This window comes from Hetaerina americana, unplaced genomic scaffold (assembly GCF_022747635.1).
Source record: "Hetaerina americana unplaced genomic scaffold, ioHetAmer1.1.p SCAF_19, whole genome shotgun sequence".
Taxonomy (NCBI): Eukaryota; Metazoa; Arthropoda; class Insecta; order Odonata; family Calopterygidae; genus Hetaerina; species Hetaerina americana.
In genome coordinates, this window is record NW_027286752.1 from 8,124,161 (window position 1) to 8,150,977 (window position 26,817).

The following is a 26,817-nucleotide window of genomic DNA, read 5'->3' on the forward strand; positions in this document are numbered from 1 at the left end:
TTTTTATCTTTGCAAGTCTACCTCCCAAAGGTTTGGATTCAAGGGACTGTTTCTCTTTGGAAGACTCCAACCAAACCCTTGAATGAGGTTGCTCTGATTTCTCCTGAACACACCCTTGCAATTCTACTTTCTACCACAACCTGTTCCATAGCGTCTACTGGTCCTACCTATCTGCTTATGAGCACCCAGCTATTTGAACATAATGAAAAAGAGACATTGTGACAGTAAAAAAGTATAACCTATAAAGCATACCTTTTCAGCTCTTAATGCCATCTTCAAACCTTGATTGATTCTTGTATCCTTGGCAGTTGTAAATGACAACATCTTTGGCGGCTGCAGTAGTATGGGAGGGTGGGAAACATGCTGCAACAGAGAACTAGGAAACCTTTTCCCCTTTAAATTTTATTTTGCTGCGACTATTCTTCCCACACTTTTCATTTTCAAGTACATCCTCATATTCCCTCCTCTTCCCCCATGTTCAACTCTGTGCATCTGCTTCCATTATCACAGAACACCACTGCTCAAAGTCACATTTCAGAGTTTGGGATCACTTTGTCTTCCTGAAAATGAGTTTTCTCACAAGAATAATAGTTCAAGAGTGCATAAGGATCACCAATGCCAAGAGGGTATTATGCAGGACAAGTAAAAATCATTACGGAATATGATGGCATATTTGAGCCATTGACTTCTGCCATCCTACCTGGGATACCAGTGCCCATAAAAACAATCTGCAAATTTAGAAACTTTGGCCATCGCTCACTCCAGATCATCCATGGACAGAACCAATGCTGAGTGAAGCTGTAATTAACAATTTTCATTTCCTGTGATGAATAGCTATGCGACAAATGAGAAATGTGAACAATTCATACAAAATTAAACTAATTTCAAGAAATCAATCAATTAAAAACTTACATTAATGAATTCAAAGGTTTGTGCAATGGATGTGAAATTTCCATCTGGGTGGCATTCCATGAATACATAATCATCACAGTAGTTGTGTGTTATATGAAATTCCCATTACAATGTTACTGTCAGCTTCGGATATGAATATCCCACTCAAGAAGTGGACCTGGTAGAAGTGGTGGAAGGGCAATAGGGGGCAGTTGCCTCCCAAAGTCTAAAACTACATATATTGCCAAGAACTGCACACCTTCAACATTAATTTCAGGGGGTAGGAGAGGGTTAGATGTCTTGGGCTAGTCTGTCTGTGCGGGATGACTACAATTTCTGTTTAAACCTATTATTTTAAGAAGAACACAAAATTTCCTTCTCATTTACTAGGTCTACTATCTTCATCTCCAGTCCTATGCTCCAACAACCTCTCCAATAAACCTTTCCAGTCACTAACCCCCACCATACAACCTGCCTGTTTCTCATTTGCCATTTGATCCTCTCCAACTCCCTCCATCACAAGTCACTTCATATATCACTCCCATGAGCATATACTTAACATACAAAATTTAAAATAATATACAAATATGATTTGATGAAAGACAAACTGAGAATTTAACTTTGATTGTAAACTAGTGCCTCCGCTGAGATGTTTGCCTGTAATTTGGGCATCATAATCCAATAAAATACTTTTAAATATTATCCTGTATAATATATTGTATACTGATAAAATTAGCCATTTAGAAATTTTAAAATAATTATAGTAAAAATCTTATATTAAATCTGTTTTTGTGTATAAAATATTCATCCTGTAGCTTTACAGGAGTAAATATGAGAATATTAATCTAGAAATGTGAAATAATTATTATTTATAATCAAATTCATCTATTTTTATTGCTATTTTATCACACCACTTGCTATAGTACCATTGCATTTAATTTCTTATTTTCAGTCTGAAGATATTCACAAAACATCAATTCTTAATGGAATTATTTTCTTTCAAAATTAGTTCTGAAAGTTACTTACTAGTAACTCACTTAAACAATGTTTCCCTCCTTTGCATTATTATAATTCTATTGAACCACCCCAAATAAGTTTTTTGAAGTTTTGAACTACCCCTCCTTATTTTCATGAACGTGTCTTCAAAGTCAGTAAGGGTAAGATTTTGAATAGGGTACAGTTCTAGCATACAGTTGATGACAAGTTTCATGAGTTGCATTATATCAGTTTGATTCCCCCCATAATCCTATCACCCTGAATATTTCCGCCACAGACTGGCAGATAGTAATGAAAATACTATCACCGAAGAATAAGCAGTCATATGAGGAATGTAGGCATGAAATAAATATTTTTGTCTCCCAGTTATTTATTTGCTGTTGTATATTATATGTATTTATAATTAACATATTTCCTGATTAAAAAATTCATAATACTCATTATGTTCTGAAATATAATTCATGATATCTATATTGGTTACATCTTTAAAAAAGATTTTCAGTAAAACTCAAATGTGAGTCTATATTAACACTTTAATAGTTTTATACACCAAACTTACCTGCAAGTTAATTTCACAAAATCGACTAGAAAAATGTAAAAAAATGGTGGTACAAGCATGCACTCTTTTTACTATACATTCTCATAAATTTCTTTGCATTACTGGCTCACATCATAAGTTATCTTTACATTTATAGTTATGTTATACGGTGTCCTTTCCTGATACACCAGAATTAATTGGAAACTTTATAAAAAAAGGAACAAGTATTACTTTAGTTGTTCAGATAATCTCTTAACTACAGCAGATTATTAGCACAATTTGTCAATTCAAAGGACACTTGTTGGCATTCATTCTTAAAACCACAAATTGAATACTGGAATTGCCTATCACATTTGCACTTCATCCAGTATGGTATAAATAAGTTCTCTGAATACAATATCGCTAGAATGGAATCTAGACATTTTGTCTTCTTTGCATTTTTTTTAACAGGCATATGCTTGGCATAAAACAAAACTGCATTATATTTCTCCTATTAACAGTGCACCACACATGATCAGTATGGCACAATGAGGGTGAAATTTTGTCTAGTTTGCAACACACAAGCACAAACTAAACCATTCATAATCAAGGCACAATTCATATATACTGTAAAACCTTATTGCAACAGCTGCAAGAACATAAATTAACTAATATTTTTAGTCTCCACTGCAATAAGAGTTTATGCTTTTAGCCTTGCATGAGATGACAATTTCATTACACATAAGATTTCATTTTTGTGAACCCAAATGGTCACAAAACTCTTTTAAACTCAAATACATATATAATATATATGTTAAGTTATAGCATTTATACTACATAATTTATACTGATAGAAAACCGATTATAAATTCATAGTAAAACATTTCATCACATGTATTTATAAATCATTTCATTATCCACCCTTTACCTGCAAATTGGAGTCCTTTCCTTGGATCATGTTCACAAGTAGGGCATTGAGAGTATGACTTGTTCTATTGCTTTATATTACTCAGCCAAGTCATCTTTTTGAAGTTGCACATTGTTCCACTGCATGTTTCAAAATAAATCACTTTACACCCACCTGCACTCCAATGTTTCAACTACCTCATATGATGTCCCTCCTCTTATCACTTCCTTCACAGTTTGTGGCATTCAGTGTCTCACTAAACTCATGAAAGGAACATCTATTTAACACTGCCTTTATTTGTACTTCACTCTGTGGTTAACATCTGATTTTGTCAATTTCATAACTAACAGACATTGAAGTTTTTATACTTTGAATACATCGTGCACACTTACTGTTGTCATGGTGACTGATTTACATTTTATTAATTTACAAATTCTATTCCTCAAAAAGAAAGATCGTCACTGTCCGCATAATCCCCTGAATCATCTGCTTCTTCTTCTGCCCTGTGAATGGTTATTTCGTCATTGTCTTTTGAGTCCCAGAGATTTATCTCTCCCTCCTCATCTTCATCTTCTATTGGTAGGCCAATGTGGTCCAAGTTTGGAGAGAGGGCATCCTCTCCATCTGCGTCCCCTCTTCCAAGATCATCAACAACTTCTTCTATCGAACTGTTATTGGACCCACAGTGTGTCAGAGAATGCCATGAAATGAGACAAAGGTGTTTTAGTCCAAAAAACTAATTATTCACATAAAATAACCTAAGTTAGCCCATCAGGAGATTGTCATTCAAATGGATGAACTGATTCCCTGGACCAAAGTAATATTTTTTTTACTGCAGACAAAGTTGTCCTTTTCTCAATGATTTTCTCAAAGTTGCAAAACAAATTCAAAATGCGAACTTGTAACATTTTATTAATGTATAACACACAAGTGGCCATTAAATGCCTGTGAATCATGCTGGATATTTAGAGAAGCTCTCTGAGAAATTTAAGGTAACTTTATATCATAGCTAAACTTATATATTTCTTTTAATTAACTATTTGAAATTTAGAAATTTATATTGTTAATAAATTTTTGAGGTCTAGATGTCCAAAACAGGAATACTGAGTATCAAATACTACTGTATCAAATATTACTGTATCAAAACAACTGAAAATAATAAGTGCAAGAAAAGGAATATATTCCTAATGTTTTGGTTGTCTACATGGTCACAGCACTATATGGACTAAAGGTTATTAGCTAGCACATATACACAGTTTAAAATCCTTAGCAATTAGCCAAATCACAAGCCCACTTATAAATTTTAAGAGTGCCACAAAGCTAATCTCAGTAAAATATGTACATTTTCCAGATGAAACATTCTTTCTCATATCACGAGAATTCAAGAGGAACTCAAAAACAGTCCTGGAGGGAAAGGCGTATTAATCAAGGAAGTCCAGAACAGGGTAGCATTCACACAAAATATTTAGGATACTCGATGTTGGAGGGTATGTAGCACACTGGAAAGGGAATAACTCGGGCAAAAGTGAAAGCTTGTTTGAAGGGTGCTTGACATGCTATGGGCCAGGAGATTTAGCATGGTATGTATAAGCTTTCAAACTGGCAGCAGAGGATATGCATGCTCATTGCTAAGTATTTCATACAAATAACATCAATGTAATACAAAATACCTTAAATTTTGTAAACAGCAATAATAAATACAAGACATTGTAATGTATATATAATGTATGATAGCTAATATGTTCTTCTGAAAAATGTACATGGAAATTAGGACTACTTAATAATACTTAAACATGAGCTCAGGTTTATTAAATCCTATGAGAAAGCTGATGTAATTTTGAAAATCTGATTGTAGTGTACATCGTTTCAAATATCAGTATAGTAATCCTGCCAATCTACACGAAACACAAGTTGATCACCTCATCAATATGTACAACCTTTATCAAAAATTGGGTATACTGTTAGTGCAATGACCTTTTAAGGAGAAGTAATAATTCCATGTACAATAAAGCTCAGTTCTTCAAGCCCAGACCTACTATCTGAATGGAGAGAGAGAGAAAAAGAATTGGCTCTCTTTGGTTACTCAAAGATATTTTTCTTAAATATCAATGTATAATAACAGAATCCATTTCATCATTCTGCATAAACTCAAGGGTATGGTACCAGCAATGTCACTGCACTAGCCTTTGTGACTGGTCAGTATTTCAATTTATCAAAATATTTGAGAATGACAAGTAACTACCAAATAGTTAATACGAATTCAAACTCTTGATAATCAGAGAAACAAAATTCAATATTGATGAAAATACATAAATTTATTTATTTATGATTACATTCGGAAAGGAAGAAAAGGCCAAATCATATTTCAAATTCTACAGACAGGTAATGAATGAAATCTAATGAAATGTTATATCTCTTCTAAAATTTGTTGTCTCAGGCGTAACTTTGTGGAATTTGCATAACATATTGAAATGTAATTAAATAATTGACTTTGTAATTCCACACACTTTATTTAAAAACACGACCAGGTTTCGACGTTGAACGTCATCATCAGGTCCTGATGATGACATTCAACGTCGAAACCTGGTCGTGTTTTTAAATAAAGTGTGTGGAATTACAAAGTCAATTATTTCATTACATTTCAATATTATATCTCTTCTGTTCTTTATAGATTGATAACCACTGGTTACTTATGACTATGTCTGTTTTATTGAAGCAATGTTGACTGATGATCCATGGAAATTAAAGAAATGAAGGCTAATACCAACTTTAAATTATGTAAAATCATGTACATGTACCCTGAATGTGTATTCAAGAGGACATAAAGAGGGTTTCTTCCAAATAAAAAGCAAGGTTGTTTCTTCATCCGGGCCCTGCTAACAAGTGTTAAGTTATCGGCATTGAAGGAAATGGACCTTCTAAATTACAGAGAAAGAAAGTATTCAGCGATATTATCCATGCCCATTTGGTGACCATTCTGCTCGTAAAGGTGTTGGTTGGGTAAATATTATGGATCATGGTCATTTTGCTGATTTATAAGTAGTCAATGCCTAAGAATAATAGATCATAGCAATTAATCAACTGGACCAATTGGTTGGCTAATTAAAAATAGTGATCATACATTTTTTTCAATTATATCACTATTATTTTTATATTATTATAATTATAACTAATGTTTACAATGGCCTTGAGAAATCTCCATGACACTAGAAAAAGTGTAGACAAAAAAAGAGGACAAAGAGACACAAAGGAGAACTCAAGATTGTTTAGCTCTTCCCCTTGCCAGCCCTGGTGGCGGCGGGGTAATGTCCTCGCCTGCCAACCCAGAGGTCGCGGGTTTGATTCCAGCCTAGGAGGATTTTCCTTAATCTAAGGCTTGGTTGTATGTAATGTTCAAGGGTTAGGTGGAAGAAGGGACTATAAGTCTCAACCTCACCCAATTGAGTTGATAAATAAAATAAATAAATAAGTCATTTTATTTATATTGTAAATCCTCTGCGAAAAAACTTAAGAATGATTTGTCAGAAATATAACAAAAATAATAATGCAACAACAGTTTGCCAAAAATGTTTTTAAAATTTACGTAAAAGGTACCTTTAGTTTGTTTTAAAGGAGTTTTCGTGAAGCTAAGTTCTTCCTAAGTTAGATTAAATGATCATATGCCCATTGTATATTCTCAGTTATTTTCAATTTATTTTGTTCTCATTCATAGCATAAGTACAAAACAAACTTTGTTTGAACAATTTCTTGCAATGTCAAAAAACTACCTAACTATTCATTTATCTATTCACCTAATCATATTCTTTGCAACAAACAGACTTATGCCTAAGGTATAATTAAGTTTGCCCATATCACTCTGAGTACACCTTGAAAGTTTCATTATGCTATCATGAAAACATGTCTTCCTTAGCTATCACATGAGTATTGAGAAAATAAAGGAAATATTAAAGAATGAAGGTGAAATAAAGTATTTTAAAATGAATAATGGAGTTCGTCAATAATGACTAGCTACATTTTAACATGACACTTTCTTTCTGGATCACATGATTTAATAAATTCCCAGGTACTTTGAAGCTGTCTCCATTGGCCTCATTTGTTAACACATTATCAAAAAGTCTGCCTTAAATAAAATAATCTTGTTCCATGTTTCTGGAATATCTTGATTATTTGATAGAATTAGGAATGATTACTGACAAATAAAGGGATCCTGTCATTAGTACGCTCAAAAGGAAATGTTTTGACAAGAATATTCAAAGCGTGAGTGCATTTTTCACTAGAAGGTGGAGTTATTTACATGATAATTATGCCACTTTCCCATTTAAGAGATTTCTTTGTATGTGTAGTATTCAATTATTGACGACTAGATTGGTAACACTAGACATGAATAAATTGGGGACACTGTCGCATATGTTAATAAGTCCTGAGTGTGAAATGTGCAGCCATTTGCAGTCTCCTTTGCCAGGGCTAGATTAGAGGGTTGAGCAACATTGCTCCCTCCAAGACTTACATAATTCTAAGACTTGCTCTGTGAGAGGAGTGAGTGCAAAATGAAAGGGTATTGTCCTTTCATTGAAACATTCAAAAAAATATTTGCAGTGCTCATTCAGATGGAGTACACTCACAGGACAGTACAATCAGGAAATACCAAATTTTGGAGAATTTTGGACTCCTTGTTTTTCAGAGCCACATGTAATCTTGGGTTTCTCTAAAAGTTAATTTTATTATATTGTACAGAATGAATAATGCATTATTTTATAGCTCTGAAGTTGAAAAAAAATGTGTCCATCATTCAATGCAATTACCCATTTTTTTAACGGTCTGCTTATGATACAAAAATAATAAAAGACTTTTTTCAATTACTAGTTCCAAAAAACTGTAAATTTCTTTACAACCAAAGGTTTCACCAGAATTGAAATCTAAAAGTTATGCATGGATATTCAGATGTGACACTTCCACAATATCAAATGATAACAGGGAAACTGGGCAGGTAATTCAGTTCTGAAATATCTCCGAACATTGTATATGATTCAATTGTATCTGTAGGAAGTTCTGATGGATGCTCTTAAATGAGTTGAAAAATAATATATGGGTAGTGACAACTGCTATGAGAAAATATATATATATATATATATATATATATATATATATATATATATATATATGTGTGTGTGTGTGTGTGTGTGTGTGTGTGTATATATACACACACACATATATATATATATATATGTGTGTGTGTGTGTATACACACACACACACACACACACACACACACACACACACACACACACACACACACACACACACACACACATATATATATATATATATATATATATATATATATATATATATATATATATATATATATATCCTTTTTAACACTATCATTAATTCTTGCTTCAAGTAACACTTTCCTCACGGAAACTCTTCAAATTTTTCCTTGCAAAGATCTCATGGCAATACAATAGGAATGTACTCTAAATACAAGTTGAAGACACTCACAACAAATATGTGTTTGCATGCATTCATTCATTCATCCTTCCTCCCAGGGCCAAATTTTATATAGGTAATGTTTAACAACTCAACCAGTACCCTAACCCTACTTATACTTCTATTTGTAATTCTTTGTTCCTCAGTTTGGTTAGAGCAGTGAATACTGATATGTTTGAGATGCATCTATAAATAAAATGTAAAACATAGGTACATGATAACCATACATTGGGAACTGCACTGTTTCCTTGAAGACCCTTTATTCTTCTCAAACAAAGGTCATTTATTTTAACAAGACTCTAAACATATTTCAAAAGATATTCAGAATTGATTTTTCCCAAATGAGAGCTTTTCATAGCCATGAGCCAAGGCCCATTCCAACTAATTAATCCACATATATATTTATATTCCCACTATAGTGTTCATCAGGCATTAAAACTGAGATGAAATCATAGACTGAATGTGTAATAATAGACCCAATCTGAGTTTCACTAGTAATAACAGATAAATATTATGAATTTGAATGATTATATGTAGGTGATTATGCATAACTAATAAGACTTGTAATTCTTTATTTGATACATATTTTCTGCCTACATTCTGTTCTACTGTTTTAATACCTGAGGAAAATAAGACTAAAAATCACTAAAATGCCCAGAGACTTGTGTTCACATGAAAGAAATGATAATGGTGCACATAAAATACCTACTATGGCAACTGTGAAATAACTTTTCAAAAGCACAATAACGATGAGTGCAATTCTACAAGGTTATTTGGTGAGACGGCCTTCAAGCACAAACAAGCACATATTGCCATAAACATGCATCAACAGTACTTACTGAAGTAGGATTTTGTCTACATTCCTTCATCCAATAGCCTGCAAATATCAACAACATGTCAACACACCATTCTTGATTCTAATTAAATGTATTATTGCCCTATACATTTCTCAGCACACACCATTCTGCTTTCAAAATATTTATTAATGCCTGACTTCATTTCAAAGTCTAATTGAGTTCTAGATTATATTAAATTTGAGATTCAAGTACATAATCTTCTTGGTAATGACTATGATTCATGCAAACTTTTATGGTCTCCTCAAATGTTTTCAGATCAGCAACACAGACTCAATTTCAGTAATGCATGTAGGTACAAGATTATAATATCTGAATGTCACCAATACCTACTTCACAGAAGCATTAAATAAACAGAAAACATGTACAGAAATGGATTAAGGATAGTAATAGTCATTCTAGAAGATTGGAAAATATTCTGGCAGTAGAAAACTCGGTGCTAAGAAACATCATGTGTGCAAATTTGACACAGAATATAGAGGTCACCTACTTAGAGGTGTAAGATCATAAACTTAAGTAGTAGCAAAACATTTTCTTATAATTTAATCTGTAAACACAATGGAAGAAGAGCCTTAAGCCAAGGTTAAGTTCACATAATTTTCCATTGAGATTGAGGAATTCTATGGGTAAAGTGATATGCCAAGTGAAATATCTATGGCATATTAACTTTCACTTAGCATAGTCACTCGAAGCTTCTGAGGCTCAAAAGTATAACATATCTGTAATACAAATGGGTACATGGGGGGGGTCATAGAAAAAAACTCTGGGTGGGATGGAAATGAGCCAATAAACATAATGCCCCATTGTTATCATTTTAATTTCAAATATTTTGGCCACATATTTTACATTCCTTCCAATGCGGGAGATATGGCGATGGATAAATACACTGAAGGTGATTAAACCCACAACTCTCAAATTAACTAAAGTTGAATTCAAATGCTTTAGATTGTCCATTTTTTTTAAATATTGTGTATGATTATTTAACTTTTCCTTTTGTTCATAACTGTAAGAGATCCATGGAGGAGAGTGAATGGTCTAACAAATGAGAAAATGTAGGTTCCTTATTTCAATGAAGTATCAAACTTGAACAATATCAACTTATTTTCTTTAGCAAGCAAAATGGAGACTTTACTTCCCAAATGTTCAAAAGCAAAAAGTAGCTCAGACAAGACAAAGAGTAATTCCTTCAAGATCACATTTATTACCCAATGCAGAACTAGAGATGATATATTTTTCTGCATACTAACAGTGTTGATGTAACCTGCTACCACCCAATTCGCAGAACAAATTACCTAGAGGGGGGATCACCTTCCCATTAACCAGAACTTAAATTAATTGCCATTATTTATCATGAATACTATTATTAATGAAAACCCATATGGCTAAAAAATATATCTTAAAAATCCCTCTTCCACCTTCAACATTGTGTGTTGTTATATGGAGAAATTTCATCCTCTGAAAATTTATGAGACTGTCTCGCTGCCCTTATTTTTATGGCATGCTGATGGCATTTAAAGAATGCGATACAAATGAAAATGAATTCAAACATGATAAGGCTGAAAGATTTGTTTCATGAAGTCATGAAAATTTTCAGGCTGTCACAAATATTACCTCAGAATAGTTACATAACTATCACCATACACAAACTCACAATTCATCCTGTGGTTCACTTCCTCCTTCCTCGGCCACAAGCAACTCATATTCATCAGCTGCAAATCGATCCCAGTCTGACAACTGTAAAAGAAAAAATATTACACCATTGAGAATATTTCCATTATAAGCGAAGAGCCGTTAGGCCCAATTTGGCCTAAATTATTAAAAACAACCGAAACAATAACACAGTACTTAAAAATATAATTGGTTTAATTATAAAAGCAATTGTCAGGAGCAAACAAAAATCTGAAATTTACCATATGCTATGAATAAGATATTAATACTATTCAGTGCATATGTATTTGCAGCTATTATATTTATTTGTTCATATGATTTCACAGAACCAACAGTTATAGGGACTAAAATTATAATAACAGGAGAGATTCCTCCATTTAAAAAAATCTTAAACCCTGTGGTTACTGATTTAACCATCAAAATGATAATAAAATGGGAGTTCTTCAAAGTAAGAGATACATAAGGCCTGAGTAAGGACCTCACCTTCAAGGGTACAAGGAGTTGGAACAGGGGGAAGAGATCCTTTCCAACTATAAATTCGTATGGCGCACAGACTTACTGGTTGGTCTATTTGAGAATGATGGTCAAGAATATTAAGACCACGCCTGATGAAGGCTCCATGCTTGAAGCTAATAAGCATGGTTCTCAACCAATGAGAACTATATTTAACCTCAGTACTGGTGCCTAGGTTGACCAGTACCCTAGGTACTGATACCAAGGTACCCTATACCTATTTTGTAAAGTGACAATCCCAGAGGGCAACCATATAAGAGGACCACCCAAGGTCAAAATTATAGCTTTCTGATCATTACAAATGAGAGGCTCTGCTGCAGGGGTTATTGGCGGGAGGATGGATATGATTTGAACTTAATTAGCAAGACAAATGATTTTAAACCACATTTTTTAGTCTGCTTACATTCACTATTTAATCATCAAATTTTAAACTTGAAATGTTGCACATATTGGGCAAAGCCATCCAAATATTTACCTCCAATGCCCAATTTATCAATTAAAGCATTTATGAAATGCAATGACTGCTTTTTAAAACATGTGTATAGGTAAAATAGCCCTCATTTTTTAATTCACATATGCTTGTGTGGCTACATCATGTGAGGACTACAGGACAACAAGTTTGATATCCCATGCAGTTTAAGTTGTTCTCAGGATCATAAACAAAAGGATAGAGAGTAGGGCAAATGATTACTTAGGGGATGATCAGTTTGGGTTTAGGAAGGGGAGAGGTACGCGTTATGCCATTGCAGTAATGAGATTATTAATAGAGGGGAATATAGAACACAACCAGGAGGCATTTGCCTGTTTCGTAGATTTCGAAAAAGCGTTTGATAGAGTGAATTGGGAAAAACTAATGAGTATTCTGCAGAAAATAGGAATAGATTGAAGGGAAAGGAGGCTAATCCGCAACCTGTACATGCCTCAGACTGCTCAGGTACGAGTGGGAAACGGGGAGTCCGGATGGGCAGTGTTAGGAAGAGGTGTAAGGCAGGGTTGCCCATGATCACCGTAGCTGTTCAACCTGTATGCAGAGGAAATGATTAAAGAGGCATGGGAAACACAGGAGGTAGGAATGAAAGTGGGTGGGGAATTCGTAAAATCAGTTACGTTTGAGGATGACCAAGCTTTAGTTTGTCAGTCAGCCAAGGGGTTGCAAGCATTGCTTAGTGAATTGGAAATTCAGTGCGACAGGTATCGGATGAGAATCAATATTAATAAAACAAGGGGTATGCGATTTTCTAGAAAGAAAAAGGCCAAGCCAAACATTAAAATAGGAGGGCAAAATCTAGAGCAGGTAGAACAGTTTACGTATCTCAGAAGTGTTTTGGACCAACACGGTCAAAGTAGTAGGGACGTAAGGAGAAGAATTGCGCTAGTCAAAGAGGCTTTCACAAGGAAGAGGGAGTTGATTACAGGGATGTTGAGTAAGGATATTAAGAAAAGACTCGTGAAGACTTTGATATGGAGCATAGCTATGTATGGTGCAGAAACATAGTCATTGAAGCAGGAGGATAGACGTAGACTGGAGGCTTATGAAATGGGGATGTGGAGAAGAATGTAGAAGGTGACATGGACAGAGAAGAAAACAAATGAGGAGGTACTTGATATGGTGGGCAAAGAGAGGGGTTTGTTGGGAGAAATCCTATGGAGGTAGGAAAAGTGGATGTAGGGGGTATTGACCGGCAGTTGGATGTTGAAGACAGTAATAGAGGGGAAAATGTTAGGCAAACGAGGAAAGGGAAGGAGCAGGATAAGGATGTTGGATGGGATGAAGGGAGGAAGGAAGTACTCAGAGATGAAGAGGGACCTGATGTAGAGTAGGATGCTGGATTTTGTGTTTTGTTAGGAGTCACAAAATATTTATTTAGTAGCTGTCCATCCAAAAACCTACCTTAACCGGTAGATTACCTAATAATAATAATGTTTTATTTATTTGATTGAGAATTTAATAAATTTCCTGGTACTACATTCCTTCAGGCACATGTCGGTTCTGAATAGATTGAGCCGAGCCCCAATATCCATTGTGGACAAGCTTTTCCATGACTAATGTTATTGTGACATGAAATACCCTCCTCATTCCAAATTTCCCCCCCCCCTCACCTCTCGGCCTTCCCCATCATGCTCTCTCTGGGCGGACAAGGAAGCAAATGGATCCCTCTGCTCATGGTCCAAATACTTCTCCAAATTGAAGAATGTGTCAAAGAATATGGGAGTCATTTTGCATCTCTTCAGATCACTCAGTGACACTTTCCCAGGCACCTTTGGATGTATCATGTCCAACATCTGCAAAAGAATACTCAGTTAGTAATTCACTCATAGCCCTCAAGGATCCCATATACTGTAAAAACAAATCAATCAAGTACTCTCGAGGAAACAAAAAATCTTCAATAAGGGAGGTATTTCCAGTAAGATTTTAATGAACAATTTGAAGAATAGGTTCCCAAATGATAGTGTAAAAGTGATGGGAGATGGATTCAGCCTTTACATTTATACTGTTAAATTCATACAAATTCAAATGAAAAGACCAGAAGAATGCAAAAGCACTTCATCATTAGCAAAAGAGGAGAATTTGGCAGCATGAGAAATGACTCAGTCTACTGGGAGCCCTGATGAAGGTACACTGAGAATACCACCAATAGTTGGATCATAGAAGGCTATGTATATTGCACTGAGAGCATTAAAAAACTTGGAAATATGATGTAAAGATTCAGTACTGCTTTATCAACTAATTTGTAAAATTATTTCCGATTGAATCTTATGCTACAAAAAAGAAGTTACTGGATTACGGGACAATATGATTTTTCTTGTACCATTAGTGGAGAATTCAAACTTAACACTCGTAAACCTCCCACAACACTGAATAACTTTTAAATAAACAAAGTTAGCTAACACAGCACCAGGCCATAATTCCAAATTTAATCAAAGTATAGTTTTAATAATCGTTATTAACAAGAGTACAATGCATTGACTTTGGAAAGATTATATTTGCATTTTTTAATTATATCTCACTTCAAATGAAGCTGCATTGAACCAAACGTTTTATTTTACATACTATCAGCCCATGTGACATAACCTCATCATATACTTCTATTCCATCTGCACCCTCAAAATTCCTCCACACCTCCATACATCCTCCATCATTCCATATTGTTTTCCAGAATTTATGCTAACGAATCACTCTACTATCATTTCCCATTAACCTTATTTCGTTTCTCTCATTCTTTGTGAAATTCATCTCTCAATCCTTCTTCTCAGCATTTTCTCTGCTCCACAAAAATCTTCAATTCATGTCCATGGTCACCTCAGACAGTTTCCGAGGAAAGTTTTTGAACCATAAAATCTCACACTCCACATTTAAGTCCATCAAGTTTTTTGAACAATTCTGATTTTCTGTTACCTCTGTAGATAACATTGCAGAATGCAAACCATGACTTTATTACCTCAAAAATATCAAAATAACTCCACTGACCTGACAAAGACAATCCTCAAATGGTAGAGTTTCAATTCCAATAGCTTCCATTCTTTGAAGCTGCTCTTCATAGAAATATTCCAACTCGTACATTGACAGATAGCCATCTCCATCTAAGTCCATACACCTGAGTAGAAATAAACCAACCAGATTATTCACTTAAAATAATGGCAAACATCTGGAATATAACATATCCATTGAAGCATTTCTAGCTAAAGATTATCTTTTTCTTAAAAGAATGCAAATATATATTGACATCATGAAGTTTTCTCGTGTCTTCCACTGGGTCAGGGCTTCCATATTGGCCGAAGTTTCGATGCCCGACTCGTACATTGTCCTCAGGGTAGATGGGACATCATCATCTACCCTGATGATGATGCACGAGTCGGGCATCGAAACGTCGGCCAATATGGAAGCCCTGACCCAGTGGAAGACCCAAGAAAACTTCATGAAGCAAATACGGCAGGAAAGTACCAACGCATTGAAACGTCGGCCAATATGGAAGCCCTGACCCAGTGGAAGACCCAAGAAAACTTCATGAAGCAAATACGGCAGGAAAGTACCAGATCTTACTTCATACAGTGACCTATCTCCATAATATCAGGAGACGAGAGGTAATTAATTCCACTTGTATCAAACTACACCATACACTATGAAATGCAAATATTTACATTGACATGAATATTATCTCTCTTCCTAGAGGCGCAACAAAAATATATGCATACATCTCATAAATACCATATCTTGGCAATCTAAATGCATATGGTTGTTTCTCTCCTAGGCATATATTTCTATTTTTAATGTGAGTTAATTTTGTTCATTCAATATTTACTTAGAGTACATTTTATTCAAACAATTCTCAATTGCAAACATTTAAATACACATAGTTTCATGAATTTTTGGAAATTATCACACTTTTGGTCATATGGTCATTAAGTAATATTGGCTATTGGTAATATACTACCTTGATCAAAAATTTCCCGGAATTTATTCAGAAAATTAAAAATACAAGTTTATTCATCTAAATCTATGTTGTCCCCTTCAAAGTAATCCCCATCGACTGCAACACACTTATGCCAGCGCTTGATCCAATCCTCGAAACATTTTTTATATTCGGTTTTCGGTATGTCCATCAGTGCTTCCTGCGATTTTTCCATTACTTCCTCTCGGCTGCTAAAACGCGTTCCCCGTAATGGTTTTTTAACTCGATTGAACAGAAAGAAGTCACAGGGAGCCAAATCAGGTGAATTCGGTGGCTGTTGGATGGTATTTGTTGCATTTTTCGTCAAAAAATTACGAATAATGATAGCACTGTGCGACGGTGCGTTATCATGGTGCAAAATCCACGAGTTTTCCGCCCACATTTCTGGTCTCTTTCGGCGAATTGCTTCACGCAAACGTCTCATAACGCCCAAATAATACTCTTTGTTTACTGTCTGGCCTTCTGGCAAAAATTCATGATGCACTACACCGTTGTAATCCATGAAAACCGTCAGCATTGCCTTCTTTTTTGACTGAAAACGACGTGGTTTTTTTGGTCTCGGCTCATTTGGTGAACGCCATTCACTTGCCTGATGTCTGGATTGCGTGTCGTACTCATAAACCCACGTCTCGTCTCCAGTAATGATCCTTTTGATGAATGTGGGATCGGATTCAGCCTCGCAAATCATGTCTTTTGCGACGTCAACACGGTCTCTTTTTTGCATGAAATTGAGGTCTTTTGGCATGCTACACGACGGAAACCCAAATCATTAACCACAATGTCTTGGGCGGATCCATAGGCAATGTTCAAGTCCTCCGCTATTTCTCTGATGGTTAATTTGCGGTTATTGACCAACATTTCTTTTACTTTATCAATTTTTTCACCGACTTTCGATGTCGATGGTCTGCCACTGCGTTCATCATCTTCGATTGACTCACGACCACTTCTGAACCGCTCGTGCCACTGGTAAACGACCGTTTTTTTAGAGAATCGTTGCCGAAACACTTTTCCAACATTTCCAACGTCCGTGCGCCACTAAATCCGTTTTTTACGCAAAATTTAATACAAGTTCGTTGTTGCAAATTTAAATCCATTTCTGAAATTGTAAAAAATCGCCAACACACACAGAGATAGATGTACTCTTGGCTACGTAACTTTTGCAAATGTCAAGTTATGACACTAAGATTTAAAGGGAATATCAACAACAGATGTACCAATTTAACAAAAAAAACAGAACTCAAATCGGAACGATGGGAGCGCCACACGGTGGTTATTCCGGGAACTTTTTGATCAAGGTAGTATTAGACTTTGGAATGTATATCATTTCAAGATACCGAGCATTTATCTAGGATAAGTGCCAGAAAGTTTACCGTCTCAGACAAATGCAATCTACCTCATCTATACCTTTTAGAGAGTGACTTGGATGTTCACAATTGACAGGCAAATAAGCCAACCAATACTCATACAATTTTTATGCCAACAGGACAATGTATACATACCTAAACCAGTACTCAATGGCTGTGGGATGTGTCTTGTCTTCTTCTGAGAGAAGGAACCAAACAAACTCCGAGTATGTCATCTTGTCCTCCCGGTTTGGCTCCCCACTTGCCCCAGCAGCCCCTGAGTTCCCTGCCCTCCTGTCCCGAGTCACAGCGCCGGAGAAGATTCGTTCAATTATCCGCGACGAAAGAGCTGGAATAGTTTCCCTCAGTTAATACCCCATAAAACTTCACTTTAACACATTAGAAAGAGGATGGTTTGGAATCCTTTCAAGTGATATTTTAAAATCTCAAGTTGCAATGAGGAATATTTACTGCTAATGTGCAGCTTAGAAGTTATTTCTTAAAAGACTTCATTTGTGCCACATGCTGAGAATTACATAAAAATTAGCAATTAAGAAAAATGGGGCTTCAAATCTATAAATAACACTCATCCTAATATGGGATAGATAAAAGGGCAGGTTGGGTGTATAATATATTTTAATTCAAAAAAACCTAACTTAAATACTTCCAGTTTTCTTTCGAAACTCCACTTTCTTCATACATTTAAGTTTAATATCATAAAAATTTAACAAACAGGAAATAATCTTTTCCTAAAATACTTTTTAAGCAATACATCAAAAAATCTCACTTAATTTTGAGGCATGTAGGTGTATAGCAAAATATCATCAACCATAATTTCCTTGGAAGATTCAGAATCATTACGTTTAAAATTGACAGTCAATTTCTCCTTTTCTACTTGATTGGACACTTAATTAGATAAATATTAATGTTACTATTTTTAATAATGCAAATAGCAAGAAGAAATATTGCCATAATAATATAATACCATGTAACTTTCATTAATACTATAATGTAATGCATAATTGACTATCATCCTCACCATGGTCATTGTGACGTGCAAGATCTCGGCGATCAATAAGAAGGTCATGATCGGTGTCTAGTTCCCAAAACTTGCAGTAAATGACATAGAAATGCTCATAGCTGAAAAAATCTGTGATCCGGTTGATGTCTTCCTCTTCCTGAAGCCTCCTTAATGTAGCCAGCAGCTGTGATTTTCGTAATTCCTTTGCTGCAATGTGGCCACTCCATGATCGATTTACGCAGTAGAATATCCTGGCAACCACCTGAAAAATATTATCAGAAAATTCCTCAAATAAGATCACAAATCCTTTTTCAACGATGCCCCTGGCAAAATAACAGCCTGGAAATGAATGAAAAATGATGCGATTGAAAGGAGACCGATCAAAATCCTTCCATTTCAACAAATAGTTAAACATTTATGGATAAAATAGAGGTTAAATATTAAATCCCATTAATTCCAAACAATAATTACAAATGTTTAAGGGAGTCACTGCACTCTTTTGATAATTATACAATTTTCAATTAGCTTACACAAGGAAGGTTCAATGAGAAAGAACTTGAGAAAGATCACTATATTATTAAACTGCAACACACTTCACTCTAACAAGACTGGAAGAGTAATTTTCAATCTGAAAGCAATTAAGGAATTAAAAGTATGATTATGTTAGTTGAAGAAACGCACATCTAGAGCATCTGATCATCTTACCGTATGGACATATCTGGAGTGGAATTCTGAAGCTTCTTTTAGGAAAGTGAGACCTGGATGTGTGTCCACAACATCTTGGATGAGTGGATAAAAGTCTTCGGCACAGAGCCAGTTCCTACCAGCAGGATTATTAAACCGGCTCAACAGGAACACAAACCGCGATGCTTCATCATGACAGGACATCAACACCCTGAACAACCAAGAATTTATGCTTCAGAAAATCATACATATCTCAAAAATAAGGAAAAGTTCTAAAAATTAAAATTTGATGAAAAGAAGATCTTACTCTCAGTAAGTTTGCATGTCAGAGTCAAGGCAATATATATTTAGAATGGCAGATAGTTTAAAATGATACAAATACAAACTTAAATGTAAAAATTAATAGAGATTACACTCTGGATTTTAATCAGACTACTTATGATAAAAAATTAATAATTCTTTAAGATTCAAGTGCGATTGATCAATAAGGATTCTAAATTCTGATCCTGAGGCCTTGGGGTTACAAAATATTTAAAGAAAGTGCACATGGCAGCATTAAATGTCACACTTAGTATTTCATGAACAACTATCAATGTTGGAAATCAGTGATCAGCTGCTATAAAGTATATAATGCATTTAAGAATTCATAACAGTTAAATGGACTTTGCTGCTCGCCTATATAATAACGGGGTATATTTTCAAGGATACCTTCGCCAAAACTCAATGAAAGACTCTGCTGAAACAGTGCCAGTCTTCTCTCCCCCAGCTGCCAGGAATATTGGCACCTTCCAGTATAAGGGGCAGTCACATGCCTGGAAAAAGCCAATACAAGAAATTACGGTATTGCACTCTATTAATTAAAAAAAAACCATAAACACAGTAATCAACCCGAAGTTCGGTTTGGTAGGTGATGGTAGAATTTACCCAGTACTAAGCCCGACGGCATGTGAAATTCAGACATCAGGGTAGGGGGGCCAATTCCTTTCCCTGTGCCGATTATGGTTTCCCAGAAAGATCTGGTACCCAAAAAATCACATAGCTTGGGCGGAGCTGCAGATGCCCAGAGATGCTAGCCTGGGTATTGAACCCGGGCCCTCCAGTCAGTAGTCCAACCCCTGGACTACTGCGACCCACAATCAATTAATTAAGAGTTTAAGCTGGGGCTAAAAGTGATGCCCTAAGCTATAATGCACTCAATTAGCAAAACAAAAAAGACCAATTTAAATGACTAAGGTCTTTTCTGTCATCACCACTTTCTCCAAAGAAATTGAAGTGGCAACAACGGCAGTTGATTATTTTTATACGCTATGACATTTTTATACTTATGGCTATCCCTTTTGAAGTATTAAAATTATTTCTCCTCACATATTTCCCTTATCTGTTGCCATCAAAATGTATTCAGGATTTATAAGGATGCTGCACTTTTCCTCGGAGAAATTGATTTTTGTGCCAACAAAATTACACAATACAAAAGATCAAGCATTCTACATTTACGCTCTACATAAATAAAGGAGTGATATTTTTCACAATCAGCTGCTACAGAATGAAAAATTAAGTGACATGGAAATCTGAAACTATTGCTCCATCACTAATTTATAAGAATTTTCTTTGTTTTTACACACAAATATCCAGATTTATTTTATTTTTCTGAACTACTGAAACTGTGCGTCTTTCCAACTACACATTTCACAATTTTTTTGCCCTCAGTTCAAAAACAGGCAAAACATTCCTTCTTGATAGCCCAGTGGGTTGTATTTGGCTACTGACCAATGAGTACAGGGTATAAATGTAGCTTCACTCGTCAAATCATGTCTTAAAGTCTAGTTTGAGGTAAGCTCTGCCATCGCATTTAAAACAAAATTTTGGGTTAATTACTGTGGTTTATCTCATTTAAATCCATTTAGAGTTGTGTCTATTTCAGGAACCAGATCATAGAGGTCTAAATCATACTTTAATGAACTTCTACTTTTTCATTTGCTTGCATTTATAATATCAAAATAATTGAAATAATAATTGAGATTACTCCTTTTGCAGATATTAGGTAAGAGTGTATGTATTGCGGCAGGTTCTTTACCTTATAGCTGTATGTGATTATATCTTTTTTTTTGGGTATCATACTATTTAAGAAGGGTTTTACATGGAAAGGCAGACTACCCACCGTTACATTTTTAGGCCTCTCCTAACAACACAACCTATAGCTATATACAATATACCCTTCTTCATTTCCAAATACATATTTTTTACTTCCTTCTATCCATCCGACTGTCTAATTTACTTTTTTCTCACCCAACATTGCTAGCCTATGTCTTTGCTTCTGTCACAGTCTTCACATCCTATCACCAATCAAAATCCAAAAATATTTGGATTTCCCCAAACAACCTTCTCTCCCCCCTTACCATGCATAGTACTTCTTTGTTCATTTTCCTTTCTGTCTATTTTGCCTTTCCCACCTTTCTCCACAGCCATGCCTCAAAAGCCTCTAATATGCACCTATCATCTTTCTACAGCAACCAAGTTCCAATGCTATATATAATTATGCGCCACATTACAGCTTTCACTAATCTTTTCCTAACACAATTCCTCAACATCCTCCTTCTTCTAAAAGCTTATTTACCTAATTAGGTTATTCTTCTTATGTGCCTATTACTATAATCAAAATCGTCTGTAACACTTACTAGATAAGTTAAATCTTCTGCCTTTAATAACTGATGCTCTCTGATTTTAATGTTTAACTTGGAATTCCTCATTCTCACAAACCTCATCACCTCTTTTTTTATTTACATAGATTTTCATCTCATAACTACCACAATGAATTTTTCGAGTATTTAGTATTGATTGTAACCTTTTGGCTGATTGGCTAACTAAAGCTTTATCATCAGAAAATCTAACTGACTTTGTGGATTGCTCAGACTTTCATTCCTATCTCCAACTCTCTCCAATCCTATTATCATTTACTCCGCGTGTACATGAGAAGCATGGGTAGCATATTGGATATGTGACACATGAGTGCCCCAAAAATTATGTTTAATACATTGAAAGTTGATGTTTTACAAATGTGTCAGTAGCTATTTAGATTCTTGATAAAAATACATAAAAATATAATTCCTCCCAAAATGAAATATTTTTGTTACATAAAATATCATGTAACAAAGAAAAAAGACAACTCACAAATTTAAATCCACTCCCATTGTGGACATATATTTTGCTTGGTAAGGTCCTGATAACTCTCCATTCTATTTTGACAACTTACTTTTCAAAAATTATTTTAACTTTTAATTGAAAAACTATGTATTTCAAATGAATTTATTATTAGCAATCCGTTTTTAATATAAAAATCAGTTAAGAGACTTAAAAAGCTGTTTTTACTTTAAATAGACTATTTCTTCATAAAATGTCAATCGCAAACTTTGATTATCTTCCATTTGTTGCAATTACCTAGTCTTTTATATTAAAATTACATAAAATATTAACTTTTTGATTAAACTAATGGTCATTGTCAACTCGGTTTTATGAAAAGAGAACAGGAAAACTTACTTACAAGAGCAATTTAAGAATTAGTATGAGAACTGCTTCTTTGGATCATAAAATAATTGCTCCTTTGTGAAATATTTTGCAAATGAATAAGATACTTTTTACATTATTCTACCATTAATGATCACCTTCCAACAATTCCATATAAAGAGCTAAAATTTGAGGGATTTTTGCCATATTAAAAACAACTGGAACACAGATCATAAAAATTATATAAATTTAAAATATCATCTTGAAGGTAACTTCATGAGCAAATTCCAAACCTCTCTCCAACTGATTTTCAACTCTATGATGCTTATTTTTAGCCAGAGTTTGGCATTTTTTATTTCAAGTTGCGTGCGAAGTAAATTTTTTGAGCATGGTCGATGACCAAATTTTATGTGGCACCTCAAAAATCAATTTGGGAACGCTTTCGCAATTAGACAAACAGCAGCCCTAAATCACCAGACTACCAAGTACACATGCGAAATTGGATGCATAACTCGCAGGAAAAGTTATCTATCCATTCCCTAAATCCATTATTTATTCATGATTTAACGACTTCTTCAGGTCGAGATTGAGACTTTACAGTCTGTTCTTCCTCCTAACCCCTACATATTACACTAAAGACAATTACAAACACATCAAGCCCTAGGTGGAGGAAAACACACGTAGGCGGGAATCGAACCCCGTGGCCTCTGAGTCGGAAGGCGAGGACGTTACCCCGTCGCCACCATACAAAATATTAAAGCTTGTAAACTACTACAATTAGCCTATTGTTAGTTACATACAAGAAGAGTTACTCTTGTAAAAGACCTTCACGAAAAATGAACATCTGCCAATAAGCTACAAGTTAATTTCTTAGGAGTTTTATTAAATATCACGTAACCTGCTCAAAAAAGTATGATCTACAATTTTTTCAGCACATATATAATAAAGAAAGCACGAATTTTTGGCGTAGTTATTAACATTTAAATTATTAATAACAATTATTCACACTCTATTTCGTGATAAAAGTTAAGGTCAATGACATGAAATGTATAACATATTGTTTTAACACAACCAGAGATTAAAAATATTCCTAAAAAATTATGTATGCATTGGTTCCACGCATTATTCATTGTATAGGAACACATTAACAGAATGGAAGACAGTAAAATAACTAAGATTCTGAGAGATATGAGTGCCCAGAAGAAAAAATAAACGCTTAGCGACCTAGATAGAAATATCAAATCTCTTCCATCCTTGATCAAAATATCTCGATCAGAATAACATTATCCGACTGCGCTAGGTGGGAAAAGTATTCTTATTTCATCATTCTTAATAGCCTAGTCTGCTGTCTCTATCTCAGCCAGTTTCACGTTATTGTCATCCATGTTACCTACAGATCCTCTAGCATGCGTAGAGAAGTAAGTGTATCTCACTTAGATACCGTAGTGTATGTATATGTGCTTATCATGATTTTCTCTAAATTGAATCATTTTACATAAATACATGCATATTGTAACTAAAAAAACTTAAATTTTTTATGTTGCATGCCAGAGTACCATGTAGAATAGAATATCACGTGAGAAGCACCGGAGTACTTCCACTTAGCAGTGATGTCAGAGGATGCCATTTTTCAAAGAGAAGTTCTATCTAAAATCCACACGAAGCATTCGAGAATTTCCTTGCCACAACTCTGCCGCTCGCCGAGACGACGCGCTGTGGCACCCACGGCGAAAAATTAAATTCCTTTCCGCGTATGTTGGACCACTACGAAAGCAGAGCGGCGTCATGGCGACTCAAGCGTAAATATGCATTGGTGTCACACACGTTCGCGGTAGGGTTTCTCAGTTTGCTTAAGCACTTAATTGCAATGAATACCATTTCAAGTCACAGCTTCGTCTCCGTAATATTCACGACTTAAGTCCAACGGGTGAAATTTTTCGAGCGGCAGGCCTTACGTGAAACCGCAAGCAGCAAAGAAAAAGTGACCCTAGCTATTAATGTGGGAAATTCCACATGCATATACGAGCTCTCCCTTAACCCACCAAAACCAAACTTCGTGTGGATTACCGCGATTGTGACGACCTCCGGGCTCACTTCATAACCCGAGAAGTTTGCCAATTTAAGGTTGGAATGTGGTGCTTACATCTAGGACTAAAAGGGCGAATATCGCCGCGCGCTGTACCACACGCTCCCCGAGGCGCCTCCCAAAATAGACGCCCTTAGAGACCACACTTTGATTCGGCTCTCGCAACAACCAGATTTGCTGCGGCGCTCGAGTCGCCATCATCACCTAATGCAATCACCGACCCCCCCGGGCTAACCTGTCGCCTCCCCTACAGCAGTTCTGAGCGGCTTAAGCCTTTTGGTGTAGGATTCGGTGAGGCGCAAAAAAAAGTGTACCCTGGACGAGCAATCACGAAACTTTAAGGTGAGACGACGGGAAGAAAGGGCGCCGAAGCGGAGAGACCTCAACGAAGGTAAGTCGGTCCAGGTAGCTCGCAAGCAACGACGGGTCTTTGCCCCATCATTTGGGAGGAGTCACCCTAATCCCGGGCCGGCCTGATGAGGAGGGAGTCCGGGGACGGACACACACCCTGGCGAGAGCCCACCGTATGAAGAAAGCTATTGTTATCCCTGACAACTCGAGGAGTGCGATAAGTCTTAGCATTAATTTTTCCTTTCTCTGTTTTTCATCAAAGACAATAATCGATTCCAAAATATTTATTTTATATACCGTTATATGTGCAAAAATAAATTACATTATAAATTGCTATATAGGGATTGCTTCAATGTTTTTTAAACATAGGCTAAACATCATAAATAAAAGGTAACAACGAAGAGAGGGAATAATGTTTAAATGCCATGCATATCTATTGAATATACAACAAGAAGTTGCATATAAGACAAGATGAAGTAAGAAGACACCATTGAGAAACGCTGGCTATAAATGAATGCACATAGCTATATTCTAGCCGTTGCAGTGAAATGGGCGAAGTGATTCGTACCACATTGCGCCAGTGCCTAGGAGATTTTTTTATTGATGAGTTGTTGGAGCACCTTATGGGCCACGGGAGGGCCTCCCTTATACGGACGGCCATCTCCTCCTCGTAGCACTCCCCACAAACGGCATCCAAGCACGACTCCGGGCATCCATGATATATTCTCTCGCCACCCGGAATCGAACCCGGACCCTGATATTGTCCAGTTGTTACAACACAAACTGCCAAAATCATCGCTGAATAAAAGGTAAAAGCGTAACCCGCAGGACAGATATACTCGAATTTGAGCAATTTTGACGTAATTTGGATCAAAATTCTTCTTTTTCTGCGAACGAAAAACTAAGAGTGCCAGAAACGGAACCTGAAATTTGGGAATACACTTCGCCAATACGCTTTACGTGAGGACTGAATAGATGCAGTTCAACGGGGCATACTCCATCGGGCAAAGAGGTCATAATTTTTCCTTCAATAAATACCAACGATGGGATTTTGAGGAGCAGCAATTGGCTGCACAGAGTTTGAGAACCGAGGTGAAAAAGTTTAAGAGTAGAAAAAAACCCGTGACTCTGAGATGGATGAGGCAATTTTGATTGGAATGGAATGTAAAAAACATTCTCGTCGGCATTGGTGTTTACCGAAAGATGAATGCAGCTATGACTAATGCAATATCGCGACCCCTCTTCCCCATGGGGAGGGAGACCTGTTGGCCGATGGCGCCTCTTTAATCAACTCCCGAGGTCTCCCTCCGCCGTCCCTCCCAGCTTCCGTTTCTAGTCCGCCTCCCTCCTCCCGTTACTAGTTCAATGTCACAACCTGTTGGAGCAGGATGGCCTCCCGGGGAGCGGGGGTTGAGAAAAGAGGGAGTGGGGAGAGGAGGGGTTGGCCACTGAGCTGATTTTTATTCATGCTCGCCTCGGTTCAGACTCGGCAGTCGAAGCCAGCACACTGTGCATCGCTCCGAAGAGCACCGACGTCCGTGGCC

At 35.9% G+C, this 26,817-nt stretch overlaps 1 protein-coding gene across 2 annotated transcripts in view; it reads right to left on the reverse strand.

Moving 5' to 3' along the window:
• Window positions 1–2,252: 2,252 nt before the first annotated feature.
• The window catches only part of LOC139687333 (mucin-19), a 172,370-nt gene continuing 147,805 nt past the window's right edge, over window positions 2,253–26,817 (reverse strand). The window contains exons 4-12 of one of the 2 annotated variants that reach the window (XM_071584501.1): window positions 20,044–20,147; window positions 19,357–19,546; window positions 18,670–18,913; window positions 17,787–17,979; window positions 15,306–15,432; window positions 13,937–14,119; window positions 11,307–11,389; window positions 9,641–9,678; window positions 3,866–3,979 (exon numbers count right to left, since the gene is read on the reverse strand). In XM_071584501.1, coding sequence (XP_071440602.1) covers window positions 9,657–9,678; window positions 11,307–11,389; window positions 13,937–14,119; window positions 15,306–15,432; window positions 17,787–17,979; window positions 18,670–18,913; window positions 19,357–19,546; window positions 20,044–20,147 — 1,146 coding nt within the window. In that variant the 3' untranslated portion in view covers window positions 3,866–3,979; window positions 9,641–9,656. Of the gene's footprint in view, window positions 3,980–9,640; window positions 9,679–11,306; window positions 11,390–13,936; window positions 14,120–15,305; window positions 15,433–17,786; window positions 17,980–18,669; window positions 18,914–19,356; window positions 19,547–20,043; window positions 20,148–26,817 lie in introns of both variants that reach the window. The other variant, XM_071584500.1, reaches the window with a different exon arrangement.